The 25,255-nt window shown below is 38.9% G+C and overlaps 1 protein-coding gene across 1 annotated transcript; it reads left to right on the forward strand.

Moving 5' to 3' along the window:
• Positions 1 to 797: 797 nt before the first annotated feature.
• Positions 798 to 25,255, forward strand: MYBPC1 (myosin binding protein C, slow type; the record flags this gene model as incomplete). The annotated part of the gene is made up of 13 exons (XM_010157494.1): positions 798 to 954; positions 1,553 to 1,657; positions 2,309 to 2,497; positions 3,939 to 4,073; positions 8,851 to 9,018; positions 9,500 to 9,588; positions 10,462 to 10,657; positions 11,430 to 11,569; positions 13,224 to 13,383; positions 14,910 to 15,046; positions 15,862 to 16,048; positions 23,939 to 24,035; positions 25,120 to 25,255. Coding segments are annotated over 13 exons (1,896 nt in total), but the record flags the coding sequence as incomplete, so codon positions are not given.

Here is a 25,255-nt window from a genome sequence, read left to right on the forward strand (position 1 = left end):
ATACTACTACTAATGATGATAATATCTAATGTAAATTAAAACAGCAATGGGCAAAAACCAACCAAACAAACAAAAAAACCCCACAAATAAATACATACATACCAAACACATCTTCTCACAACCCACCGACTGACACCAAAGCCATTCCCAAGTAACAAGAGTCAGAGTCAGGGAGCCTGACAGCACCCTGAGAGAGCTCCATGGCCAATTTCTGCCAACTTATATACTGAGCATGACATTTTATGGAATGAAACATCCCTTTGGTCAGTTTGGATCAGCTGTCCTGGTTGTTTCTCCTCCCAGCTTCTTGCAGAGAAGAATCTGGGAACTCTGGCACAGTATGAGAAACTGAAAAAGTCCTTGACTTAATGTAAACATTGCTTAGCAACCACTAGAAATATTAATATATTGTCAATATTCTTCTCTATACAAATACAAAAAAAAAACCCACCCTAGACTCATACTAAAGATGAGTGTTAACATAGTAAAGTGTGTTATCAACATTCTTCTCAGCACAAATCCAAAACACAGCCTCATACTAGCTACTGGGAATAAAATCAACTCCATCCCAACCAAAACCAGCACACCATATTTTAAAGTTATTTGTCCCTCAGTTATTTTGTCTTTTTTGTGATCATTAGGTGATTGAAATTCTGAGCTTTGGTGTGTTTTTTGTTACAGATGGTTTAGTATTTTTGCTGAAGTGTCCTGTACTGCATTTGGATTTTGATTTTTTAACATGTTGATTCTCAAATACATAAAATATGACTTTTCCCTCTGCTTACTTTGATTCCTAGTGGATCACAGACAGTGGAAGAATACGGGCAGAAACATACCCAGACAGCAGCTGTCTGGTCATTGATACAGCTGAGAGGGAAGATTCAGGTCCTTTCAGAATAGCGTTAAAGAATGAGGCTGGAGAGGACACAGCTCTAATCAACATTAAAGTGGTTGGTAAGTCATGTGGAACAGTGGGCATGAGCATGTCTTTATCACAGCCTTTTTCAATAAATGCCGCTTGAAGAACCCTACTTTTCTGCAACTCAACAAGAGACAAATTATGCTTCCTCTATCTGAGGGTTTCTTCTGTAGATTCTGTCCTCTCTAGCTACCAGACTTGTAGATTCTCAGAACACTTTCATTTCCCTGTTTGTCCCCATTTTCAGATGTGGAATTGATGTGCAAGGATGCTAAGGCCCATTGTTACAGGACCTTAGCATGGGATTTAAATAGGAGTTAATTATCACCCTGCTGCCATCTCACGCTGAAGGGTCAAAACTTGTGCAGCTGCTTCAGGCTGCCCTTAACACTCTCCATTCTCCAGCCCTCAAGTTCCTCTCAAGTGTCTTGACTGTGCTGAAGATCTTGGAATTTATCCCTTCCTAACCACCTGCCAGGATCCCCTAAGACCTTCTTTCTCCTCATTAGGAACTAACTCCTGGTGCACTTCAAAAACTATACAGATTTGTTTCTTATTTGACATTTTTTATTTCAACCTATGCAAAAAGAAGAAGGAGGTTTTTTTAAATAATATTTACTTTGTTTACAACAGATGTTCCTGATCCTCCTCAGGCACCAAATGTGACTGAGGTGGGTGAAGACTGGTGTGTTATGACCTGGGAACCTCCGGCAAATGATGGTGGATCCCCCATCTTAGGTACATACTTTTTTTTTTTTTTTTGGTGGTGATGCTCTAATACAGGCAAAAGCAGCAAACCCAAACTAATGGACACCATAGGAACAGAGTTTAGCTCAGGCCCTGGAGAGTTACACTCTGAGCATCCAGTTGCAAGAATGCTTTACCCAACCTTCAGCTTTATCAGATACCTGTTTTTTCTAATGCTTTGATACTTGTCAATTTGTATGTTTTCACATTATCAACCCCCTTACGTGAAAGACAAAATTTTATAATACAAACTTAGAGCAGTTAGCCAGTTTGAATGTTAGCAGGAATTTCAGAAACAACTTAGTGAGTAAATGGGAGTATCTTCTAATACACTGAACCAAGATGAAAGTCAGAGGGGCCCAGAGGGCAGCAGAATCAGGTCCTTTCCACTCTGAACTAAATACAGTGGTGTTGTAAGTGAAGTCCGAAAAAAGCTTGCACGTGCCCATGAAAGCCAATCAGGTGACTATGAGATAGCTTGCAGTGAGAAAAGTTTAACAATAACCTCTAAACCACTCTGAGACTAGAAGAGGATATTGATGTGTTTCCAGATCAGATGCCACTGGGCAGTCAAAATATAGACACTTCACTATTAAGCTACATGCCACTGCCTATTATAATAAAGTTTTGTTTGGACAATAGGCTATTTCATTGAAAGGAAAAAGAAACAAAGCTCCAGGTGGATGAGGCTGAATTTTGAACTGTGTAAAGAAACAACTTTTGAGCCAAAGAAGATGATTGAAGGTGTTGCTTATGAGGTCCGTGTATTTGCTGTTAATGCGATTGGCATTTCCAAACCAAGTATGCCTTCAAAGTCTTTTGTTCCTTTAGGTGAGTAATCAATAGCATAGAGATAAGTGTGCATTTACAAAATTATCATTAATACATTACTACCGTCATCTAATTATAAAACTGTAGATCTTCTTGTACTTGTGTTTCTCAGGACCTGTTTTATTAGCTGTTGCATAAACTATATGTCTATCCCTGAAGGATTTATAGTCTTTTATGACCAAGAAACAAGGATGTGTAAACACAGACATGGTGCACTGCAATAAGACAGTGACATGATAGGTGAGCCTGATATGGTCAGTCCTATGGTCAAGATGTTTTAAGGACCAGAACTAATAGTTCCACATTTTTGTGTATCACAGATACCTCCTGAGTCAGTAGAGTCCAACTATTGCCAGTCAAACTGGCAATTTAGAGAATTGATAAAGATGATGGATTATAGTCTTGGTTGTTTTGTGTGTCTTTCCTCTGTGGTAAATTCAGTCAGGCATTGGCTTTTGGCCAAAAATGGTCTGGAAGAGGGACCAGAAGTCTAAAGATCACTATTTGGAGGCTGCAGTATATGAAAATGAGACTTTCTGTCATGTTTCCTTACTTATGCTTTGCTGTTACATAGTAGCTTGCCGTTTAAAAATACAGAAGTATTCACAAATAATCCATACAGCTCCATTAAAAAAAAAAAAAATCATCACAGGTATATGTTCTATCATAAAGATAGAAATCTATGGAAAAAACTGAGTTAATTTTCCCAATATTGCAATAAATCATATAATAAGATACATCTAAATAGTCCCTAATTTCACTCTATGCCTCATGAATCCCCATTATCTGATGTATGGGCTTTTTTCCCTGAAAGTTATCACATATTTTCAATATCCTTTTGCAGACAATCCGGATTAAGCTATTCTACATGTCAACTCATTGTTTTATATTAATGCAGTAACTACAGTGTTTGTCATTCACCTAGTGACAATCTAATTTGGTGGCCATTCATCTGAGGACACAGATTTCTAAACTATTGTGAGCACCACAAGTCCCTGTAAAAGAAAGGTGTCTTGCTCTCTAGGCCAGGAAAGGTTCCCACCTTGCTCAGCGGCACCCCACAATGCAGAGGAGGAGGAAGAAGGTGGCTCTCGTTGCTCTCCACGCTCTCCTTTTGCCAGAAAATACCTGCTGTTGGAGAATACACTCCTCACAACTTCCCTGCTCTGCCTTCCACCTCTCTGTCCTTCTCTCTCCTCAGCAGGAGGAACTTACCTCTGGGTTAGGCTGTAAGCAGTTATAGGATGAGGTACCTGCTTCTTCTAGCTTGGTCCTCCACTGGGAAAAACATGCCAGGAGTGATTGGAAATGCCTGGTAGGCAGGATGGAGCCTGTCAGCTGACAGACTGATGATGCTAAATTAGAGAAATACACACCATAAATGTAAACCTTTAATGGTAACACCGTTTTCTGCCTTCTCCCTGCTGCCTGCTTGCTTCAGCTGTTACCAGTCCGCCAACTCTCCTAGCAGTGGATGGAGTGACCGACACCTCCGTTACGATGAAGTGGAGGCCACCCGACCACATTGGAGCAGCAGGGTTAGATGGCTATGTGATAGAGTACTGCTTTGAAGGAAGTAAGTGACAATGGCTGTGGTAAGTTACTCATAGTGAAAGTAGGTGAGAATTTCTCCATTTTTGCTGTATGGGTGTCAGGTACTCTAAGGCAGAGTCAGAAAACCTGAAGCAGCAGGGTTTTGTTCAGGCTTCCTTTGATTTGTACTCCAGATCCTGCCTGTTAATAGTAGTTCCACCCATCTTACATTTGATCTGAAACCCAAATCGGAAGCCATAAAATCTGTTGTAGTATACCTAGTACTGTGTTAATCCCTATACTCTTTTTTGAGCTAAATAGTCAGTGCAGTAAAGAGTGGATAGATGGATGGATGAATAGGAAATATTGAATGGCTGTAAGTGTAGTCCAAATTACGTGCAGCTTGGCTGGGTTTTAGGAAAAGGAAGTCCTCGGTGTGTACATATTAGTATCTATCTTGACATATTAGTATCTTAGTATTAGTATCTTGACATATTAGTATCTATTAGTACTTATAGTAGTACTAATACGAAGTAGCCACATATTATTGGCTACATCAAGTGCCATTTCCCAGTACTGAGGACAGAGAGCCTCCCCAATATCTGGCTGTAGAAGTTATGTAGGCATGCAAAGCTCATGCCTGGATATTGAATTTCTCCATTGCAGTGTAGGTAGATACAGGATCTTTAACTATGTCCATCCAAGACATAAATCTATACAGAACTGAAGGAGAAACATTAAGGTGCAAGAGACTGATTCAACTTCTGAGAGTAAAATAACAAGGAATAGGGAAATATGATTTATATTGTACAACTGACAATCTTTGGTGATCAAGCAGCAGAAACAGTATTTTTCCATCAGATTTTCTTCTGAACTGTCATCAAATGAAGTCTATTTTCTAAAGGTAAAATCCACCAGCTCCTGGGTAAGTATTAAATAGACTGGAGTGCTGTGTCCAGTACCCAGCCTCTGTGGACAGGTGCCAGTCAGAGGGATGCCAGCAATGTTCTGGTTGGGGATGAATGGGACACGGTTACCTTCAGCTCCGCTAGCTGTTGCTCTTAACTGTGCTGCAGTTGGACACCTTTTTTCCTGAAGGCCTTTATTTCAATGAAAGCTGTTCATGAATGCAGTCCACAGCCTGGAAACAAGAGGTAGAGGACAGAACTTGTCATTCATACTGTCACGTGTTTCAGATTCAGGCAATCCAGGAAAACAGTAGTTCACAAAAGTGGTGATATACCACAAGAGCAGAGTGCCCTCAGCTCTCACTCAGGCGAGTGGGAGAGGGAGTGAAGAAGAAACACAGGAGCACTCAGCATCTTGTGGTATTGAGCTGAATATCTGTAAGGAACAGGAACAGACTGCAAGAATCTCAGAGGTCTGGAGAAGATTACCTGAAGGCAGACACAGCTGGAATGGTAGGAAGGGGTTTCCTTGTATATTGGGAGGGAGCTGCGGGAACACCTCAGAACAAGTAAGCATGCAGTCTTACAACAAGATGCAGCATTCCTTTAATGTTTTCATTCCACAGACAAGAAGTATGGGAATGTAAAGGGGACTGTCAGTGTGAGGACTTCAGTGTATGCTGTATATTACGCTCTGTTTAGCATGGGTAGCATGGCGGGGGAAAAGTTAAAAGTGTTTGTAATATGTCACTGTCATAAAATCTTTGACATTAAGTTACATGATTTCCAAATTAGGTGACAAGAGAAAATAAGAAATATATATATACACTAATGCAAACTATGCTGTTCAGGAGAATCTTCCAGATCTACCTTTTAAGGACTATTAGACAGAAGATCATTGTATACCTGTTGAATGGAACCAATTCTTAACTTTCTTTTTTTTTCAGATAGGTGTAAAACATATGAAGATACAACAAAATGGCAAACTCTGTCATTTTATTGTTACCCACCTCAGTTAAAATACAATGGGTACAATGTATTTTACATAGCTTTCTGAGTGTTTATGTATATCTATATATGCCTCCTATATATGCATATACATCTATATATACACAATTGACATTACTTATGTATATATGTTATGAAAATGGTTAGAAAGAAGCAACCTTAGTAGAAAATGCCAATTAAAAAATACTTGTTATTGGAGTATACATCCTTTTCTCTATCTTCAGTTCTTTTTCTCTTTCTTGCAATATCTCAGTGCCTCCTTTTCTCAGTCCTTTCAGCGCTTGTTCTGCCTCAAACTAATTTCTTCTATACTGTTTAATAACTCTTTTTAATTTCAAGGTACTTTTTATGACTGTCTATATTCATTCTGCTGCTCTTTTCTTATAGTTATCTGTTTGTAAACTCATTTGTGTTTACCTTCTCCATTCTTTCATCATTGTCACTGAAGTAGTTTTAACCAGGGCTTTTTTGAGACTTTCTTATCATAGCAATCACCAGGAGAAATCACAATCTGAAAATAGGAAGACTCTATATATATATATATATAAAATTTAGAAATATCATGTACCATGAACATTAGTTTGGCTTCTCAAAAACAAGTATTTGCCTTTAGTCTGAACCTCATAACTTGATCAACGTGGTGGACTCTTGGACTTTCTTAACTATGGTAGCACTGTTGTGAGCTCATAGTGTATATTACCGGACTGGAGTCTCATCATGGGTATCTGGATCTGGCAATGCATAGGTGTGATTAACATGCATATAGAACTACCCTTCCCAGGGCTAGTTTACCACATCCAACTGGAACCTCTTGCTGTGGTGATGTGGAATAGACCAAATCTTGTTGGCACTGGAGAAGTCAATTCCTAGTAATATATGCTGCCTACTGGTTCTTGTTTGACATTTCAAGTGTAGTCTGATGAGCTTGGCCCTCGTTTTTCCTAGGACACCATGTTTATCTGCCTTTAAAGGGCCATTGTAGCTGCAGATGATCTGCTTTCATACGTAATGAATAAGCACTTTGGAGGGCCTCTGCTGGCTGACATCTTTCCTGTCCAGGACCATGCACAGATACTAGAATGGTATTTTTACTATCCTGAAAATAGCCAAGTTCAGAATTCCAGGAAATCCAGGGCAGACATAGCTTTGTCTAGGAAATAAAGCCTTAGTGATTCTATCATATCTGTCATCATCCATGGTTTTGGCCTTCTTTAATTTTCTTCTATGTCATCTTTAGCTACATGTGTTCTCTTCCTCTGTTTTTTTCCAAGACTTTCCTTTTGCTGTCTCTCTTACTCAGAATTCTTCTCTGAATTTCTTCTCTCTTCTATGATGTGTTTTCTTCTCCTCCTACACTTTCTCTCATCATCATGTTGTTTCCATTCTCTCTCTTCCAAGTGTTCCTTTTGTCTCTTTCTTTCCATCTTTCCAGGGCTGTGATCAGGCCCAAAGGAAAAAAAAACCCAACCATATCTCCTCCTCTTCCTTTATCCTTTAGCTTTCCTGTGAGCATCATGCATAATTGTTCTTTGACCTAGATGCACTCTTCCCATCTTTCCTCCCTGCAGTATCCCTAAAGACAGGTCCTCTAAATCTTTAAAGCCCAGCATCTATCTTTGCATACTTACTAACAGGAATTGCTAACCACTGACAAAATGCTCCATCTGTGTGAAAGTGGGTGTCTCTGATTAATTTTAAAGATGGATTCTCACAAGGTATATCGACAGATCTGTCTGAGGAATTGGTGGAGCCACCTTTTAACGTGGAAGGTACAGTATTCATCAAGGGACATAAATCTTCTTTAATGAAAGAAAAACTCTCTTCATAAAAGTAAAGATAAATTTCTGAGAGTGAATTTTAGGGGCAACAATCTACAGAATTTTCTGTAGTACGTGTATAAGGGGAGGGAGAGGTGCTCGGGAAACAGTAATTGATTGCAATCTTCTTCTGCTAGAAGCTGAAAGAAGCAGCTTGAAGGAGAACTTAATTCCTAAAAGTAAGACACACAGTCGTGAAAATGTACCACGGTTTTGCGCGCTAAGTCTTCAGGGCTCTCTAGCTTATCACAGTTCTCTTCTTCCGTGGCAGTATTCTAAAGATATCTTTATATGATGTGGGAGGTACTGATACTGGCTCGCTACTGCATAAATCTGACTCAAGATGTCAGGGTGACAGCAGCATTAAAGCGATATGTGTCTGGAGGACAGGGTGGAAAAGAAAATATCATTTGCAATCAAAGCTTTTCTGAAAGACTGTAGTGTTACGATCACTCTATGAATTACATGAGACTGCCTAGGGTAGGATAAAATATCCAAGAATGCTGTAATTATGAGAATAATTCTGACACAGCCTTCCTTTCTTAAAGGCACAGGGAGAGATGGCATTTCATTGCAATTTGTAAACATTCTGTATTTCCCTCATCCCTGTGCTCTCAGTGGTACTTTCAAGGGTAGTCAGTACTGGTCTAGTTGTGATATTATTGAAAGGAATTGTAAAACACATTTTTTTTTTTTTTTACCCCCTTTCTCTCCAAGGAAGCTGTTAAAGCAATGATGAGTGCTTTCGGAAATATACTCCATGTCCCTCTTGTTCTCTGTCAGCTGAATTTAATAGTTAATCAGTTTTCTCTCTGGTACAATTAAATGATAGACACATTCTAAAAGTATTTATTTCTCTAAATATAAATATATAATCAGCAGAAACCCTTTAAAAATGTCTGAAACCTTTTTCCAACATCTGAAAGAGAATCAATGTCATGTTATAGCATTATTAGAGAAACAAAATGGAGGTATTCATTAGAATATAATGAATCTGTTACTGTTCTGTAATTTTCCTTATCCATGCAGTGGATGTATTTATAATTCCCTATTCTTTCGATGCATCCTCCTCTTTTGCCTATACTAGCTGACGAATGGATCGTGGCTAACCCGGAGCTGACAGATAAAACAAAGTTTACCATCACTGGCCTGCCGACTGGCTCGAAAATCCTTGTGAGAGTAAAAGCTGTGAATGCTGCTGGTGAAAGTGAGCCCAGGTACCACCCACAGCCTATTTTAGTCAAGGAAGTGATAGGTAAGATCCTCCTGCCTACGCTTGCCCATAAATACACACTGCTTCCATACTTAGTTCTGGATTTTTAAGGCTAATACTTGCTTGTTGTTGGAACCTGACGATATGGCCTTACAAAGCCATTGTGCAGTGACTAGAAATCATGCAACTGTCTTTAAAAAAATTTGCACTTCTTTTTACATGTTTCACTTCTGAGCCTTTATTTCTCAGGCTTTCAAGGCTTTTTTTCTGCAGAACTTGAACTTGCTGTTGCTTTTTTTAAGTTGCGTTGTTTCCTGCCTATTCTTACCATCATAGCACGCGGTGTTACAAAAACGGACAGTGTACTGAATGTAACATTGTGGGACCAAGAAATTTAAGATACCTCACTCATTAGTCACTTCTGGAAATCGTAGTCTCCTAAATAAACTTACGCCCACCAGTGCTGCCTCAGTTAGAAGATAAAGAAGATAAATGTCAAACACAAGCTTTTGGCTTTTTTCAGAACCTCCAAAGATTCGTCTACCAAGACACTTAAAACAAACCTACACTCGAAGAGTTGGAGAAACTGTGAATCTCGTTATTCCTTTCCAAGTAAGAACTAAAAACACTGACAGGGAAATACTTTATTTTTCTTATGTTGCTGCTTTTTAACTTATTTCTGTATAACACTGGTAGGCCAGTGAGTTAACTTATACAAATCTGGAAGCACACTGAAGAAAAAGGTGCCTGAAAGTTGTTGCTTTGGCATCTCAAAGAAATGATGTTAAGCCAATTAATGAATTAGGTAACTAGCTTAGACAGATTTGTCACCTGTCATCCAAAGGACAGTTATAAGTCCTCACAGTAGACATTACATGTGAGATAATCACTACCACAATGCAAAATGGTTACACTGGCAGTAGTTAGATGTGGTGTCAAGGGTGGGACTGTAGCATTTAACCATTTTCTTGTCTTGAGAGAGGAAAAGGGAGGAGAATTGTAGGCAGAGTTTCACTGTCTTCTATAGTAACTGCAACTTTAAAATCTATGAGATTACAGCTGTAACATGACTATTTCTAAGGATGTAAGGCATTTTCCCATGAATCCAGCACAGTCTGCTACTTTTCTCTTTCACAATCAGTGTAGAGAATGTAGACACTTCCACAGGGTGAAATATTTTATTCTGCATTTTCTGTGGTTTTTTTCTCCTTTTTGTTTTAGAAAACTGGAAATTATTTGTCAAGTTTGGCCAGAAAGTTATATGTCCAATTTAAGCAGAACTTGCAAGAAAAAAGAAAGCAAGCTGCATTTTAGATTAATTAAGATGATTCTATCTCAAATGCTGTATGATTAAAAAAACTATTCTCAGGTTTTTTCAGGGTGGTTTTATTTCCTGTTTTGGGGAAAATGGGAATTAAACCCATTTTCTCTCCCACCCTTTTCTCTCCCAAAATCACATATAAATTGTTTCCTGGGTTCTTACAGGGAAAACCAAGGGCAAAAGTATCATGGCAGAAAAACGGTTCTCCAATCGACAAGAACCAAATCAACATCCGCAACACTGAAAATGACACGATCATCTTCATCCGAAAGGCAGAAAGGAGCCACTCTGGAGAATATGACATGAAAGTGGAAGTAGAGAACTTGGTGGACAAAGCTACAATAGATATTCAAATTGTTGGTATGTTTTGAGAAACAGAAATAAATGCATGCCAGAGAAGCAGGCTCCAGACATTCTAAGGCTGTAGTAAATCAGAGGAACCCCAAAGAGCATCTTTCTTGGCGTGATAACTCTCCACATCCAATTACTTGGCTACAGATTCGTGGTCTCTAAGTAAACCTCCCTACACAATGGCAGGTGCTTGTTGGAACATGTCAGTCTCTTTTTTTCACTGTTATGCTTTTCATGTTCTTGTCTATCCAGGATGCAAGCTTTTCCCCACTGAGTGGTATCCATAGCCAGAATTTGTAGTGAATTCATAGTAATTTTGTCACAAGAGTAATATGGAAGAAATCCTAAATGTTGAAAGTACATGAAAGTAGGAAAGACAGGCAAGAAAACACTTTTAATTTTGTACTATCTATTTCTTTACAATATAGGCAAAACTGGTAGCATAGCCTTTACAATGATTGTCCAACGTTGTCTTTTAGGAACACATCTTCAACTGCTTTTAGCTTTTCCAAAATATCATGTCCATATGCAATTAAGGAGAAAATGCATATTAGGAACCATATTCACAAAGTGGCAAAGCTAAGTTTTTCATAATTCTGACACATCTTGACTTTGGAAAGTTATATTTTGCAACTTCAGCTTTCTTTTGACATCAGTTTTGACATGTGTGTGTTGTAAGAAAGAGAGAGAGAGAAATTGAACTAAGTGCAAGATGTGTGTAGGAGAGATAGGGAGAGAGTGCAAACAGTGGAAAATGTCAGCTGCCGTGTTTTTATTCCAGATCGCCCAGGCCCACCAGAGGTTGTAACTATTGACGATGTCTGGGGAGAGAATGTAAATTTATCATGGAAGCCACCACAAGATGATGGCAATGCCGCTATTACTGGGTACACTATTCAAAAAGCAGATAAGAAGAGTATGGTAAGTAATAAGGAGATGTTTAAAAGGCTGATGTACTCAGGAAGTTCCCCCTTTTAAAAATAAAAAGGTTTACATGCTTAAGTTGATGTAGGAGCACGAAGCATTGATTAGTCAGTGTTCAGAAAATCTGCAAGGCAACTCTAAGAAATCCAATAATCTCCTGTTTACTGTATCTAAAGCCTACAAATAGAAATGTTTTCATATGATGCCAAAGAGGAGGGCTAAAAAGCAAAGGAGAAGGGACTTGAGGGAAGTAACTCTTCTTTTTTTCTTTGTCTCAGAAGAGAATATAAAACCCCAAAATATTAATTCTGAAGTCAGGAGGTTGCTACTAGAATCAAAATGTAGTGCCGTTGTTTTCAAACCTGCAATGCCACATGGTGTATGTCATTGCCACTACTTACTACCCATGGCAAAATGACACATATGTAATTTACAAGCTGCTTTGAGATTTGCAGATGTAAAGTGTGATATAGAGGTGTTTATTATTTTCATGAAACTCACATGAATTTTACACTTCCTTAAAAGACTGTAGTTGGTTTTGCTACCCCACTCACCCCCCCCAACTTTAATATGTTGATCTGCTTCATAGTCTGATCAATTCATTCCTCCTGTGCCACTATTTCCCTTCCCATCCTTAATTTTTTCTTTCTCTTCAGCCTGTAAGAAGAGATGGTCTCTGTATAGGGACGAGAACAACGATGTCTCCTGTCTCTAAATTACCATGTTAGGGAGACAGCAACAGCAGTGCCTAGGGTCCACAGTGTCATGGATCATTCAGGTCATAGTGTCCGCATATTCTCTGTGGTGTTGAATTTTGTAATTCTGGCGGCACAGCTGTCCTTCTACAGAAAACTGTTTTCCCAAAAGGCACTTTGGCTCTTAAAGATGACCAGATATCAATACCAACTGTGGCACAGGGAACTCAGCGTAAGTTCAGCTTTAGAAAAGCAAGAACGCTATGTAGGGCACAGTAAAGAAAAGCAAAAATATTGCTGTGGTCATCTTTCACTTTATATTAATTGTATTTTTAGCATTGAACTCATTCATCTCGGTTTCTTAGCCAGGTATTGTGTACCAGGATGGAAATCACACAACCTGTTACTGCTGCAAGACTGAAGTGCTAAAACCCACCGCCCCATCTGAGCCCTTAGATATCAGTAGACCACCCGCATAAAGTTACACTTCTCATGGACCCTCACCTGTAGAACAGGGGATGGATTAGTGCATTGGCCTGTTGTGAGTGTGGTACTGCAGAGTAGTACATGCTGCTACTTCCCTTCTCTGCAGCCGTCCTTTCTCTGTTAGCAGTGGGGACTAGGAATGAAGGAGCCTGCCTTGCCTTGCACAATACAACCTTTCTAATATTGGATTTCTTAAAATGAACCCTCCCAGCTAAAGGAGTGTAACCATTCAGTAGGGTTCATTTCCCATTTGACCTTCACTGCTCAGCAGTGAGCTCTGTGGTATTCTCATTATCACTTATTTCGGACAGAATAAATAATTATTGCCAGCTTCACTATCTTAGTATCCATTAACCCTCCCTTAAAGAAAAACCTTACTCCTATAAGCTTAACGATTCTTCCAAAGAGTTAATGGCTGAGAGGTTTGGGGCACTGCAGGGAAGCTTAGCCTCTGTCCTCGTGTCTTCCAGGAATGGTTCACGGTAATGGAGCACTACCACCGCACCAGCGCCACCATCAACGAGCTCGTCATAGGGAACGAGTACTACTTCCGGGTCTTTGCTGAAAACATGTGCGGCCTCAGTGAGGATGCAACGATGACCAAAGAGAGCGCTTTGATTGCAAAGGATGGTTAGCTAATTATCCATTCCTTGCCAAAAGGGAAGGGGTGTGTTCAGAGGCTGGAAGGTGATTAGAGGTAAAGGCCATATCTCGAAAGCATTCAGATGCATTCCTAACCCCAAGACTAGGTACAAGTAAGTAACAGCCAGGACATTTCATATTAGGACTTCTCAGCTTGTCCTCATAGTTCATAGTTGGTTTTTTTAATCAAGACTGGGACATTTTTCCCTTATTCTGACATTTTCTACGATCTTGGATCTCATACTTGTGTCACCACTGGCAGGCCTAAGTTGACATGAGCTGGAAGAGGAGTAAAGAAGCTGTTCTGCTGGAAGTGGTAGGTCACTGCCTCCCCATCGAGACTTGGCACCACCTGAGCAAGGGCTCCCATCCATTTCAGGCAGGATCCAATAGATGAGTGTAATCCCTGCTTCACATCTCTCACAGCTGGAGCTGGACAAATTCTTATTCTGCGGTCAGAAATCCTGACATTTCAGAAATTGTCAGTTTGAAATGGTACTGTAAACATTAAAAAAAAAATGAACTGCCCCTTTATGGAAGGGAAATTTTATTCCTTTTAAAGGAAGAAAATCGATCCAGATTACCTCAGTTTGTTGAAAGAAAGGAATACATGACTGCCAAGATGCAGACAGACAACCTGTAAAAGCCACAATGACCGGCTGAAGGACTGAAGGCCCAGGGTACTGGATCCCACTTCTGAATTAAAAAAAAAAATATTCCTCTTTCAGAAATGGGATCATGAACAAAAGAACAGCTGTAGGAGTTGTTTATCATCACTGCTTACTTGCCCTTGTCGTAAGAGTGGGTATCAGGCCTAAGCTGGACTGAAGTAAGTACGAGAGGTTCCATCAGGTTTCAGCGAAGCAAAGATGTTTCATGATACCTCTGCACAGGAATAGATGTCAGTCTGTCCAGCTGTTTTAAATGCCAGCTTAGTTTGTAAGTGAAGATGATTTATCGATGCTAACTTCCATTGCAGAGCAGGGATAAAGTGGCAGTGAGAAACTGGATTTTACTACTGTCTTTTCCTTGTACAGAAACTACATCCATTCACTTATCTGTGTTGTTAGTGCACTGTATGAAACAGAAAGGAAAATGGATTTTCAGATACAGACAGTTTGTAATCAGAGCAAACTGTGAAAAGTAATTGGCAACAGAGTGAACATGGCTCGTCAAGGCAGGCATCCCGCAGAACATCAGTCAGGATCCATCCCGTTCTGTAACATGCAGGGCATGCTGGCAGACACAGAATAAAGGTGTATTATTTTGTATACCACCCACTCAGGAAACAAAGAGGAGCTCTCAGACTTCTACCCTATCGCATGACGAGGACTTTAGTCACTTCCCAGGCTCACTTCCAGCCCCCCTTACAACTGCAATTAACTAGAGTCAGGTTGGTACCTAAAGCAGTGTAGATCAGAACAGATTCAGGCTCTTTGTAGCTTTTTAAGATGCTTGGGCATTCAGCTACACACCAACACTCTTCTTATGAACGTTTTCTTTTCGTTTCTTAGGTAAAATCTACAAATACCCAGTTTACGATGATTTTGACTTCAGTGAACGGCCGTTGTTTACTCAGCCTCTAGTCAACACGTTTGCTGTAGCTGGTTACAATGCGACTTTGAACTGCAGTGTTCGGGGCAACCCCAAGGTACAGCACAGCTCACAACAGTATCAGTTAGAACACGGGAGAGTTTAACCTGACAACAAAAATCATGATGACATTTGGACTATTTGTCTCACTCACAAGTCAGGCTGAAGGCAAAAAGAGTGGTGTGGGCTCTGAAGAGTAAAGAAAAGGACCTACTCACCTGTATTATAGGCATTATAATAGTTACTGAATCCACAGAGGAGTCAGTGAAAGGGCAGCACCTCAGGAAAAGGCTGGGCTGTGCTGGCACTGGCAACACCTGTACAGTTTATATATCAGTAAAGGTTGTTACTAAAATAAAGCCGTAATTATTCTATAAAAAGCTAATTCTGCTTTAAGAAAGCGCATTGCAGGACTACTCTGGGGATGACGTTGGTTCTCACTGTGCAATGCATCTCCCAGTTTCTTTTGAGTTGTGTCTTTTTGTAATCTGTTTTTCTGTTGTGAAAAACTGAGCTGACCTAGTAAAATGAGAACTCAAGAGTGAGTTCTAAATGACTTAGAGTAACCTGATGTCAAAAGCTATTGCTCAGATGTTGGCTATCATTACACAGCATGTCTTATATTGATAACAAGTTTATACTTCTGACTTTTATTATGTGATAGGAGCTGAACTGAAAAAGTGGGGCTTAAAAACAGATACATGATGCAGCCCATGTATGTCTGAGTTACGACTTACATTTCCCTTTCCATCACTATTTTATCTATTTCCATCATTTCTGGATTACTCAACTTCAACAGAACACCACAAAAAGTGACAAAATATTTAAGCTCATATGTTTGTGCATGTGGGTTTTCTTCTGTTTTTACTACAGCCCAAAATAACCTGGATGAAAAACAAAGTCCTTATAATGAATGACCCAAGGTACCGAATGTTCAGCAACCAAGGTGTCTGCACCTTGGAGATCCGCAAACCCAGTCCCTACGATGGAGGTACTTACACCTGCCGAGCAGTCAACGAACTTGGAGAGGCAGAAGTTGATTGCAAACTGGAAGTAAAAGGTAAGGATTTTAAGACATTGCAAATGTCCTGTTTGTCTGAACACCATCTACACAGGAGTCAAAATATGCAAGAAAAATGCAAAAGGGACGTCAAACAACTATTTTAACTTTCCTGGATGAAAATAATAACTGAGTTAGGACAAAATAAACTATATTGGTTGCTCTGTTTTCTTTCTGAGGGTCAGCATGCTGTGTTTGTGCTATATTTTCTGAAGAATAAGCTAAGTATTTGTGAAAAAATTAATTTGAGGTTATAAGTAAGGAAAGCTGCCTAAAGCAAACTGATAGGAAGAGTCTAACTCAGGAATTTAGAGGAAATTTAGGCAAGCTGAATATGGCCCTAATTATATTATTTCCATCATGCTAGTCTATAATGAACACCATAATATTTAATATCCTTTTGGATTGCATTGTTTTTATTTTGCATTTCAATTTCCGTTTTCTATTTTTTCTAATGTATCTTGTCCCACAGCTTAAATCTGCCAGCAAGAAGCCATTGTAATAAATGTTTGGTCTATGAAATTGAATGTTTAATTAACGTAATGAAAATGTGCATAATATGTTTCTCAATTTTCATTATTTATTTTTAAGACACTGCGTTTAAAAGGTGATGTCCTATGTCCTCATCCTGGAAGTACGACTGTTTTCCTTAATCATAAGCACACTCTCAGTTCACAGTGTATAACAGAAGTCCTCACCACCTGAAAAGGTTGCTTCATCTATTCTTTTATACTGAAAGGCCAAGTTTGCTATTTTATTAAACCTCCTAAATCCCCAAACCCTAAAGTTCTTATGCACATTTAAACTCAATTGTAACTTTTTAGTCTTCAGCACTTTGCTTGCAGTGCCACCAAATACATTTTAAATACAAGAAGCTGTTTATTTCTCTCCTTTGTTATACAAAGAATTTTTTACATTTAATGTGCAGAATTACTGTGAAACATTTTTAAGATAAGAAATTATTTCACTAATCTCTCTCCATTTTAGGAAGTCAAATCTCCAAATGTTGCCATGGATTACATATGTTTTCTTCAGTAATTCCCTTTCCAGCTGTTGTGAAATATAGATGCTTCTGTTGATCTTGGATCTTCTTTTCACTGAATATCAGGATTAATTAGTTTGCTGTTTTTGAAGCATAATACAAACACCACCATTCAGGCTCTCTTTTAATATGCAACAGTTTCCAGGAAATTGTTCACCCGCAGTGGAAGCTGCTCTGTTTTTAAGACAGAAGTGTGGAGAGATTTTTGCCTTTGATCAATACTGATGGGGAATTTCTTACATTTATGAACTTGTATCTGAAATAGTCTGGGAATGTTTAGATCCTTTTCCAGTCAATTAGAAGTAATGTACCTAGAAAAAAAGCTACAGTTCTGTTCATTAAAACAGTTACTAGGTATAGCTGAGATGGTGTCCCCTGACGATTTTTGCTGACAGATGTCAATTTAACTGTCATAGGTCCAGTTTTCTGAGCAGTGTTCTGAAATGGACAGCACATGATATGCTACGTCCACAAGCTGCCAGGCCTGTCCCATTCACAGCTGATTTGTTCTATAATGGCTGCATTAAAGATTAAAACCCAAAAGTTGTGTCCAGCAGCAAACATTCTGGGTAGACAACAGTCAGCGCAGCAAAGCACTAGAGCAGAATTCCTGCAGAGGTTGCAGAGCATTTCGCCCAAGAGCCTTTAAGGGCAGCTTAGAAAAATGACAGCAGTATAGTTTGCTAGGATTACGATATGCCCTAAATGACAGGCTGCTTCCAGCTCTGTGAGCGTGAGATTTTGACTCAGTTCTTAACATTGCTGACATACCCTGGCACCTCCACCGGATTCAAGTATCCTCCCCAATAATTCATCCCACAGGAACACTCGTGTAGATGCATGGGCCCTGAGGGTTACTATTAATCATCCTATCAGCTGCGTGCAGCACATCCTACAGCCTCAGTTCCTCTGGCACCTTGTCTCGGGGTTGCAGTTGAACATACTTTTGCTACAGTGAGAATGAGGCTGCAAGAATTACTCCTCTTAGACAAGATTTAGTTCATCCTTTCTCAATTTGAACAAAATCTTCCACACCCACTGACTGCAAGAGGCTTGTAGCATAGATATTTCGAGACTCAAAAAGCCTTCTTCCTTCTCAAAAAAAGTAACTTTTACTTTAGAAGACCATCTGAAAAAATGGAAAACAGTGCCACAGACATCTTGCTCAGAGCAGTACTTTGGTTTTGCATCACCCCTGGGAAGAAGTCCTGAAAAATGCAGGCTGTTAGAATGCCACCTGGGCTTTGTGTTGTTTCTCTCTTCTCAGCTGTGTGATGGGCTACTTCATTAGCTAAATATCAACTCTCCTGCTTAATGATTGGTTTCTGAACCCAATCTCATATCAACCATCACCTGGTGCAGTCCCATCCCCTCCCACCAAGCTTGGTATTGTGGTTCTCTCCCAGCGGTTTGGGCTGCGAGCGGTCCCTTGCTGAGATTCCTCTCTCCATCCTGGTAGGTTTAGCCATTACTTTAGACTCCTTTTAGACCAGCAGTTTGTAGGGCTTAGACAGAGGACAGCTGTTGTAAGGGTTCAGTGCTGATACTCTTAACATGACTGGCAGTTCAGCTGATAAATTCAAAGGGAATAGGATTAAGGGAATACAGCAGCTGTCGCTTGCTGAACCAGGGTAGGCTCAGGGTTTGCTATATGATGCAGACAAATGCATATAAATATTAAACAGCTGGAGCATTAAAGCATAATTACATCTTATTTCCCCCTTCTATTGTTTTATCATTGAATTACCATTCTCTGAAGTTTCCAGCCTGTTTGTTCACTGAGGAGAGCTCTTCGGATGACTGCTTTCACACCGACGCAGTTACGGATTTCTGACTCACTGGAAAAGGATTGCAGAGTGGGGGGTGGGGGGTGGGGTGGTTGTGTGGGTTTTCACATGTATGACTTTAAATAAGACCAAGAGGTGCAAGGCTACGCTACCCAGCTGGTGAATGTACTGGCTCTGCTGGGCAAGTGCAATTATCTTTGGCTAGGAAGTCATGCTAAAGAGCACTGTGCCACTAAGTGAATTTTCCTTATGTTGCTAGAATTTATTTTATCCATCTATTTCTGAAGAGTTGGAGATCTGAAATTCATCATGCATATATATACAAGCCCAGTCCTTCGAATGACATCAAACTACTCACAGAACAGTCTAGGATTTCCAGTTTTGCATAGTACTTGAGCAACTGAGTAGCTGTGAATACTCTTGCTATGAAAACTATCAGTATGCTAGTTTTCTACTTTTTTAGCCATCCATTTGCAGTATTTTAGTGCCAAATTAAACCCCCTGGTTGTTAGTAAATTTAATTCTCATTTCTTGAAAAATAATTAATTATGAGCACAGTAATTAAAAAAAAATCTTATTCTGCCTTCAAAAAGAAAGGGTTTGCATTTGCTGATGCTATTTCAGTTAGACAATACTTTATTCTTGTGTTTTCAGTTTTGCTGAGTGAACTTAAAGATGGCAGTATACGAGCTGCTTGGTACAACTGCATGTACAAATGGCATTTTTTTGTAAATATAAATGTGCTGAAAAAGTCATGTAATAGGTCTTAGATAAAAGCTTAACTCTAACTCATCTATCTCGAAAGATGATGCATACACAGAATCTAATTATATATTTTACATAAGGAAAATTCAAAATATATACCTTTTAAGTTTGAAGTAAATCTCTCATTACAAGAAGTGTGGAACAGATTCGTTATCAGCTTCACTGAGGTCAATGAAAAGATTCTGATAAAGCACCGTGCTTCTTTTACCATGAAACAAATGTTTTTGAGAATGTTTTTCTTAAGAGCAAAATCAAGGTTGGTAATCCCTCTAATAGGCTGATGATAGCAAAGATGCTGTATATAAGAAATATTAAAAAATAAGGTGTTAAGATCAACTGGGAAGAATTACAAATGCGAATAAATACCACTATAAATATTCTAATTCTGCAGTGATATATCATGGAGTAATTAACCCAGGAGAACCATTCTTCTTGGCGGGGAATAATCAGGTTTATAATAAGCATTCTCCTCCGGACATTCCATTTCATTCCCTTCCTCTCTTTCCACATGCAACGCGTTTTCTGCATGCAAAGCGTGTATTTATTTGCTTTTTTTAGATCAAACTAGCTAGTGTCTCATGGCATACAATGTCTATGTCACATGAGCAAAGAAGGCCAAATTAATCAAGAATATGCATATTTAACATCTGAGTTCAAAAGGTTTTAGGCATATTTACTTCTGCTATGCCACTGGGCATAGAACTACCTGTACCTATAAAGAATTTATTAAATTACTACCTTTGACCAGAACACTTTGACATTTCCAGAGGATAGAAATTTGAAAAACAGCTCAGTTTGTAGAATTATTGAAAGAACAGAAGTATTATAAAGCCATTTACTGTGCTTATTACAGAATTATAGACTTTGGTTACAAGTTAGTACTGAGGTTGATAATCCATGCCTGATCTTCCACTACAGAATATAAGGATGAAATTGTGATCCAACTAAAATCAGTAAAAACTTTTTACTTATAAGCATATAATTTTGCTTTATTTCCTCTGGACCTTACTTTAAGTTCTGGTTCAGTGGAGTTCAGAGAATTTGGTTTTTCTATAGAAACGTGGGGTTTTTTGTGACCTTGCCCAAATCCAGAATATTGACAGTGCAGTTTTAAAATGTCAGATGTGACAAGAAACTAGTCTCCAGCATATTATGCATCCAAATTTACTGTTAACCTAAAACATGTTAAGAAATTAAGCTAGATGATGTTCCTGTAGTATTTGAAGTATTAAGGTCTTTTTCTTAAATGCTTACAATAGGCACAAAGTTGAGTTCTTTTATATATATAATATGTAAATATATATATGGATGTTTTATAGAGTCAAAATGTTTAATTAAAGGTAAGGGCTCCTATAGAGAAAATAGCATGCTTTAAGTAATGTAAATGTGGATATGTGCACAGTACTTACTTCAGTGCACAGGTATGTTATTAGTCTGTACTTGATTATTTTGCCTTATAGAGTTTCGACATATATATATATATATGCTTCAGTGTTACGTGTGCGCTTTTTTTCCCTGGTGGAAAATACTATATATATATATGTGTTAGCTTCCTTGAAGCTACATTTGGAAACTTTTACGATAAATATCAGTTGCATAATTTGGTTCCAATACGTACTTTAAACTAATTACAGGAGTTATAGTTACTTGTACATATTAATATAGCTTTTTACATATTAATGATAATTTTGAAGTGGAACTGGATCCCTACCTTTTACTCTTCATGTGCTTCTATTCCTACATATTTTACATGACTAAGGATTAAAACATCATCTTGACATAACTGTAAACATAATTTCACTCAACATTTTCTCTCTACTTTTGTGTTTGCGATTAAACTGTTACTTCTCTCTCTCTCTCTCTCCCTTAGTTACACAGTAAGGATTTTTGAATGTATATTGTCATCTAAGGTAAGCTTTCATATGGTTCTTGCATATGAAGCTTATATCTGTTTACACGTCATACAATGTCTGCCTCGTATGGCATGATTTTCATTATTTCACTTAATGAAAATGTTTTTTAAAACAAGTAGCATGATAGTTTTAATGCATATAAATCCAGATTTCTATAATAATTGCTTGTTCCAGTAATTCCTCTTAGTAGTACATCCCACTACCTTAAAACAGTGCACATTTCAATGGAATTTAACAGCATGATTAATTAGCATGTATGAAATGACAGTAATAATAATTGACTGTGAAGGCAAAATGCTCTTTTTTCATATAGGAATATACCTCTACAGAAATGAAATATTTATTCCACAGTTAATTTCATTTGAAAAGGAATGATTCGTATCGCAACTTGCACTACATGAGCTGAAAAGAATGCCAAAAAGCATGCTTTTTTTTGTCTGTATTGTGCATCTGCCTAAGGTCGGGAGCGAAGAGTTCTGCAACAATGACAGTGTTCAATGGGACAGCACGGTCTCATCACCACTAGCAACTAATAGCACTTTAATTGGATAATCCTTGTTTTAATAAAGGTTATAAATCCCTAAAATCTGTACTCAGGATAAATGCTGTGTGTAAGTATCAGCTCAGTTGCATTTAGGTGAAGCATTCAGAGGCAGTGGTATCTTTATCCTGGCAATGTACTTCTGCTTTAAAGCTTTTGGTGTGTTCCAGAAAAGGCTCCGAAGGTAAGTGCGGTTCTTAGCAGGTGGTTTCACAACTTGCAGAACAGAATACCCATGCAGATTTCTAAGTGGAATAGTAATGGTATGTAGCTTTCTTACAACAAATGCCACCCTTCACCTTGAGAAAGAGCAAACTCTAATGCTTTTAGCAAAATATTTATCTTTTTCCCACTGTTGCTTCCAAATGTTGTTTGATTTCAATGAGCCTAACAGAAATATCCATGTGTTCGGTTTCCATGACACTTCTTTTCAGTGGCATGAAATTTCACTCCAAATTTGGATTATTTGCATTAAATTGCTGCTTCTACCTCAGTGGATCTGGGGTTCCCTGGCTGGTGTGTTAGACTCTACATACAAGTTTTTCTGGCCCACTGAAAGAAATGTTTTTCTTTTGGTTGCTAAAATTATCAAACGCTCTTCAAAAATCTTTGGCCTTGTCCCTTTTTTTCAGAACACCAAAGAAAACATTGAGTAGTCTTTGGTCGCTGGAATTATCAAATGTTCTTCGAAAATCTTTTGCCTTGTCCCTTTTTTCCAGAACACCAAAGAAAACATTGAGTACTTCCAATGGCTTTCTTACAAGCCCAGGTCTCTGTTGCAGCAATGACTTAAAATAAGTTTGGTTCCATTTTTCACTCACAATGGTTAAGCCACAGTCATAAAGCACAGAGACCTAAAAGGCTGGGAATGGTACGTCTGACACCTGTTCAGTGAATATTTACTGGAAAATGGAAAACAAACAAACAAAAACAAAGAAAAGTTTAGTTTCACAGAGGAAACAGTTTTGGCAGGGCTGGAGGAAATGCTGAATGTTAGTCAGCGGGGCCTGTGAGCACAGGCACACTGATGCAGCTAAGGAAGCTGCTCACCTGAAGTGTGGAGTAACCCTCCCCTATGGATTGGTGCAGGACCTCCCACAGCTTTGAGATCACATACCAATAGCTTCAAGGCCTGGGAAAACTGTAGAGCTTTCAGGGAATAAGCACCTGGACCCAAGATGATTACGTGTGCTTTATTTTTTATTCAGAAGCTAATCTAAAATAATTCCTCAGGCTTCCCCAGCAGATGAAAGTTTTGACTTTCATCACCTCTTTCTGGAGTCTAAAGGCACCTATATCTAAAATCCTGGCTTTTTTTTTTCATATGATTCTTCTATGTATGTCATCCCAGTGGTTATTTTCAAGCAACATGGTAAATATTTTGCTAAGTACTTATAAACCACTGTAAGACCCAACACTAAAATAATTTGAATGTCTCTGCATGTTCCCCACAACTCATCAGTGTCAGGTGTTTTCTGTGTTGTTCCCTCTGCCTTCCATCTCTGACTATGCTCCACCCAGCCCGATGGAAATCCCGAAGGGTTATCTGTGGTGAAGCTTATCTAGACTATTGCATGGGTTAAGATAAACACTGAATATATGACATCCTAGAAATAAAATTCACCCTGAGCAAGAGAATAGGAAAGTTCTGTATAGTGCATAGATTAAATAATGGTTAATTCTTATGTTGGACTTTTGAACAGGGATGAATTCTATCCCATCTCAAAATGAAGTAAGCAACAGGGACTGGTTAAATCTTTGCCGCTTACGCCAGAAAATAAAGTACAAAGCTCTTGCTCCAGGCGCCCTCAAGCTGAAGACTGTCTTATCCCTTGTTTGTAGGTGGGCTTTCGTTCTTCAGACTACTGATGGATGGCGTGCCCCCGCATATCATCAGTTCATATATGCGTGAAGTACAGGCAGACAAAACTGAGGGGAAGTGAGAGTCCGTCCACAGTGTTTTCCTCCCACTGTGCTGGAAATTGGTAGCAGAATTACAGCATTTTAGTTCTTGCAATGACAGAACAAACGTGTGGTTGAGGATTTTCTTTTCCTTTTTTTTTTTCCCTTTTGTTTTGTTTCTTATTTGTTGTTTTGTTTTCCCTACCTGCTCTTACTGAAAAGAAAGAATACGCATGGATTGCTTTGGGGTTGAAATAAAATGAACTGAAGACGACAGACGGTTCGTAATGCTCAGCTTCGTTTTCTGTTTGATATTGTGTTCTGTTTTTTAACGAGGGAAGAGGATAAGCTGTGTAATAAACACGAAGAGGCAGTCAGAGTTTGTACTCGGTGGTACAAAGCATGTCTTTCTCAGACTGAAGGTACACGGATTAGCCAGTAGCTGTGCAATAAGACCCTTGGAATACATACCTCTGATAACGTACCTTATTCACCTGAGCATTGTTTAACAGAATATGCTTTTACTATAACATGATTAATACATATGTTCTTAATGATCATTTAAGCTCAACATATCTTCCCTTAGAAATTTTGATTTCCTAAATCCAACCCTCCAGTCTCTCAAGTGACCTGAAATTGTTTTATTTAATGTACAATAAATACGAAGTGTTTAAGATCTATCAAGTTCTTGCTTATGATTTTTTCCTTTTTTTTTTTTTTTTCTGTCTCATCTCGCCACAGTTCTTAGTTAATTTCCACACACTGGAAAGCAGGAACTTGGGCCCACAACACCGAGTTGAAAACAGCATCAGCAGTCGCCTAACCCAAAGGGCTTAGACACAGAATGGGAGTGAAGATAAATGCTATGCATACATGCAAGTTTGTGTCTCTATGTTTTCAGTATTTTAAATATTATAAATGCCAACCATGGCAGTTTTCATCATTCTGGATCTTGACCCCCTTCCTCAGCAATTCATGGAGCTCTTGCAGATGTCACAGAGGAAAGGGACTCAGACCCTGTCACTAGTGACTTCACCGTGCAAGGCAAAAATGCCTTAGAAAGAGTAAACTGGCTACATTATTTTTCCAACCCTAGCATCATTAACCTCCAAATGTTTCAGGAGTGGCGGAGATTATAAGTCTCCAGCAAACTCGGAAGCACATGAGGCACAAGGTCACACGTCATTGGACCAGGCTGTCGATTCTTTATTGCCCTGCCATGTATTTACGGGTTCTCACTCTGGCTGTATAGATAGG

Source organism: Eurypyga helias, unplaced genomic scaffold, assembly GCF_000690775.1.
Source record: "Eurypyga helias isolate BGI_N326 unplaced genomic scaffold, ASM69077v1 scaffold13288, whole genome shotgun sequence".
NCBI lineage: Eukaryota > Metazoa > Chordata > Aves > Eurypygiformes > Eurypygidae > Eurypyga > Eurypyga helias.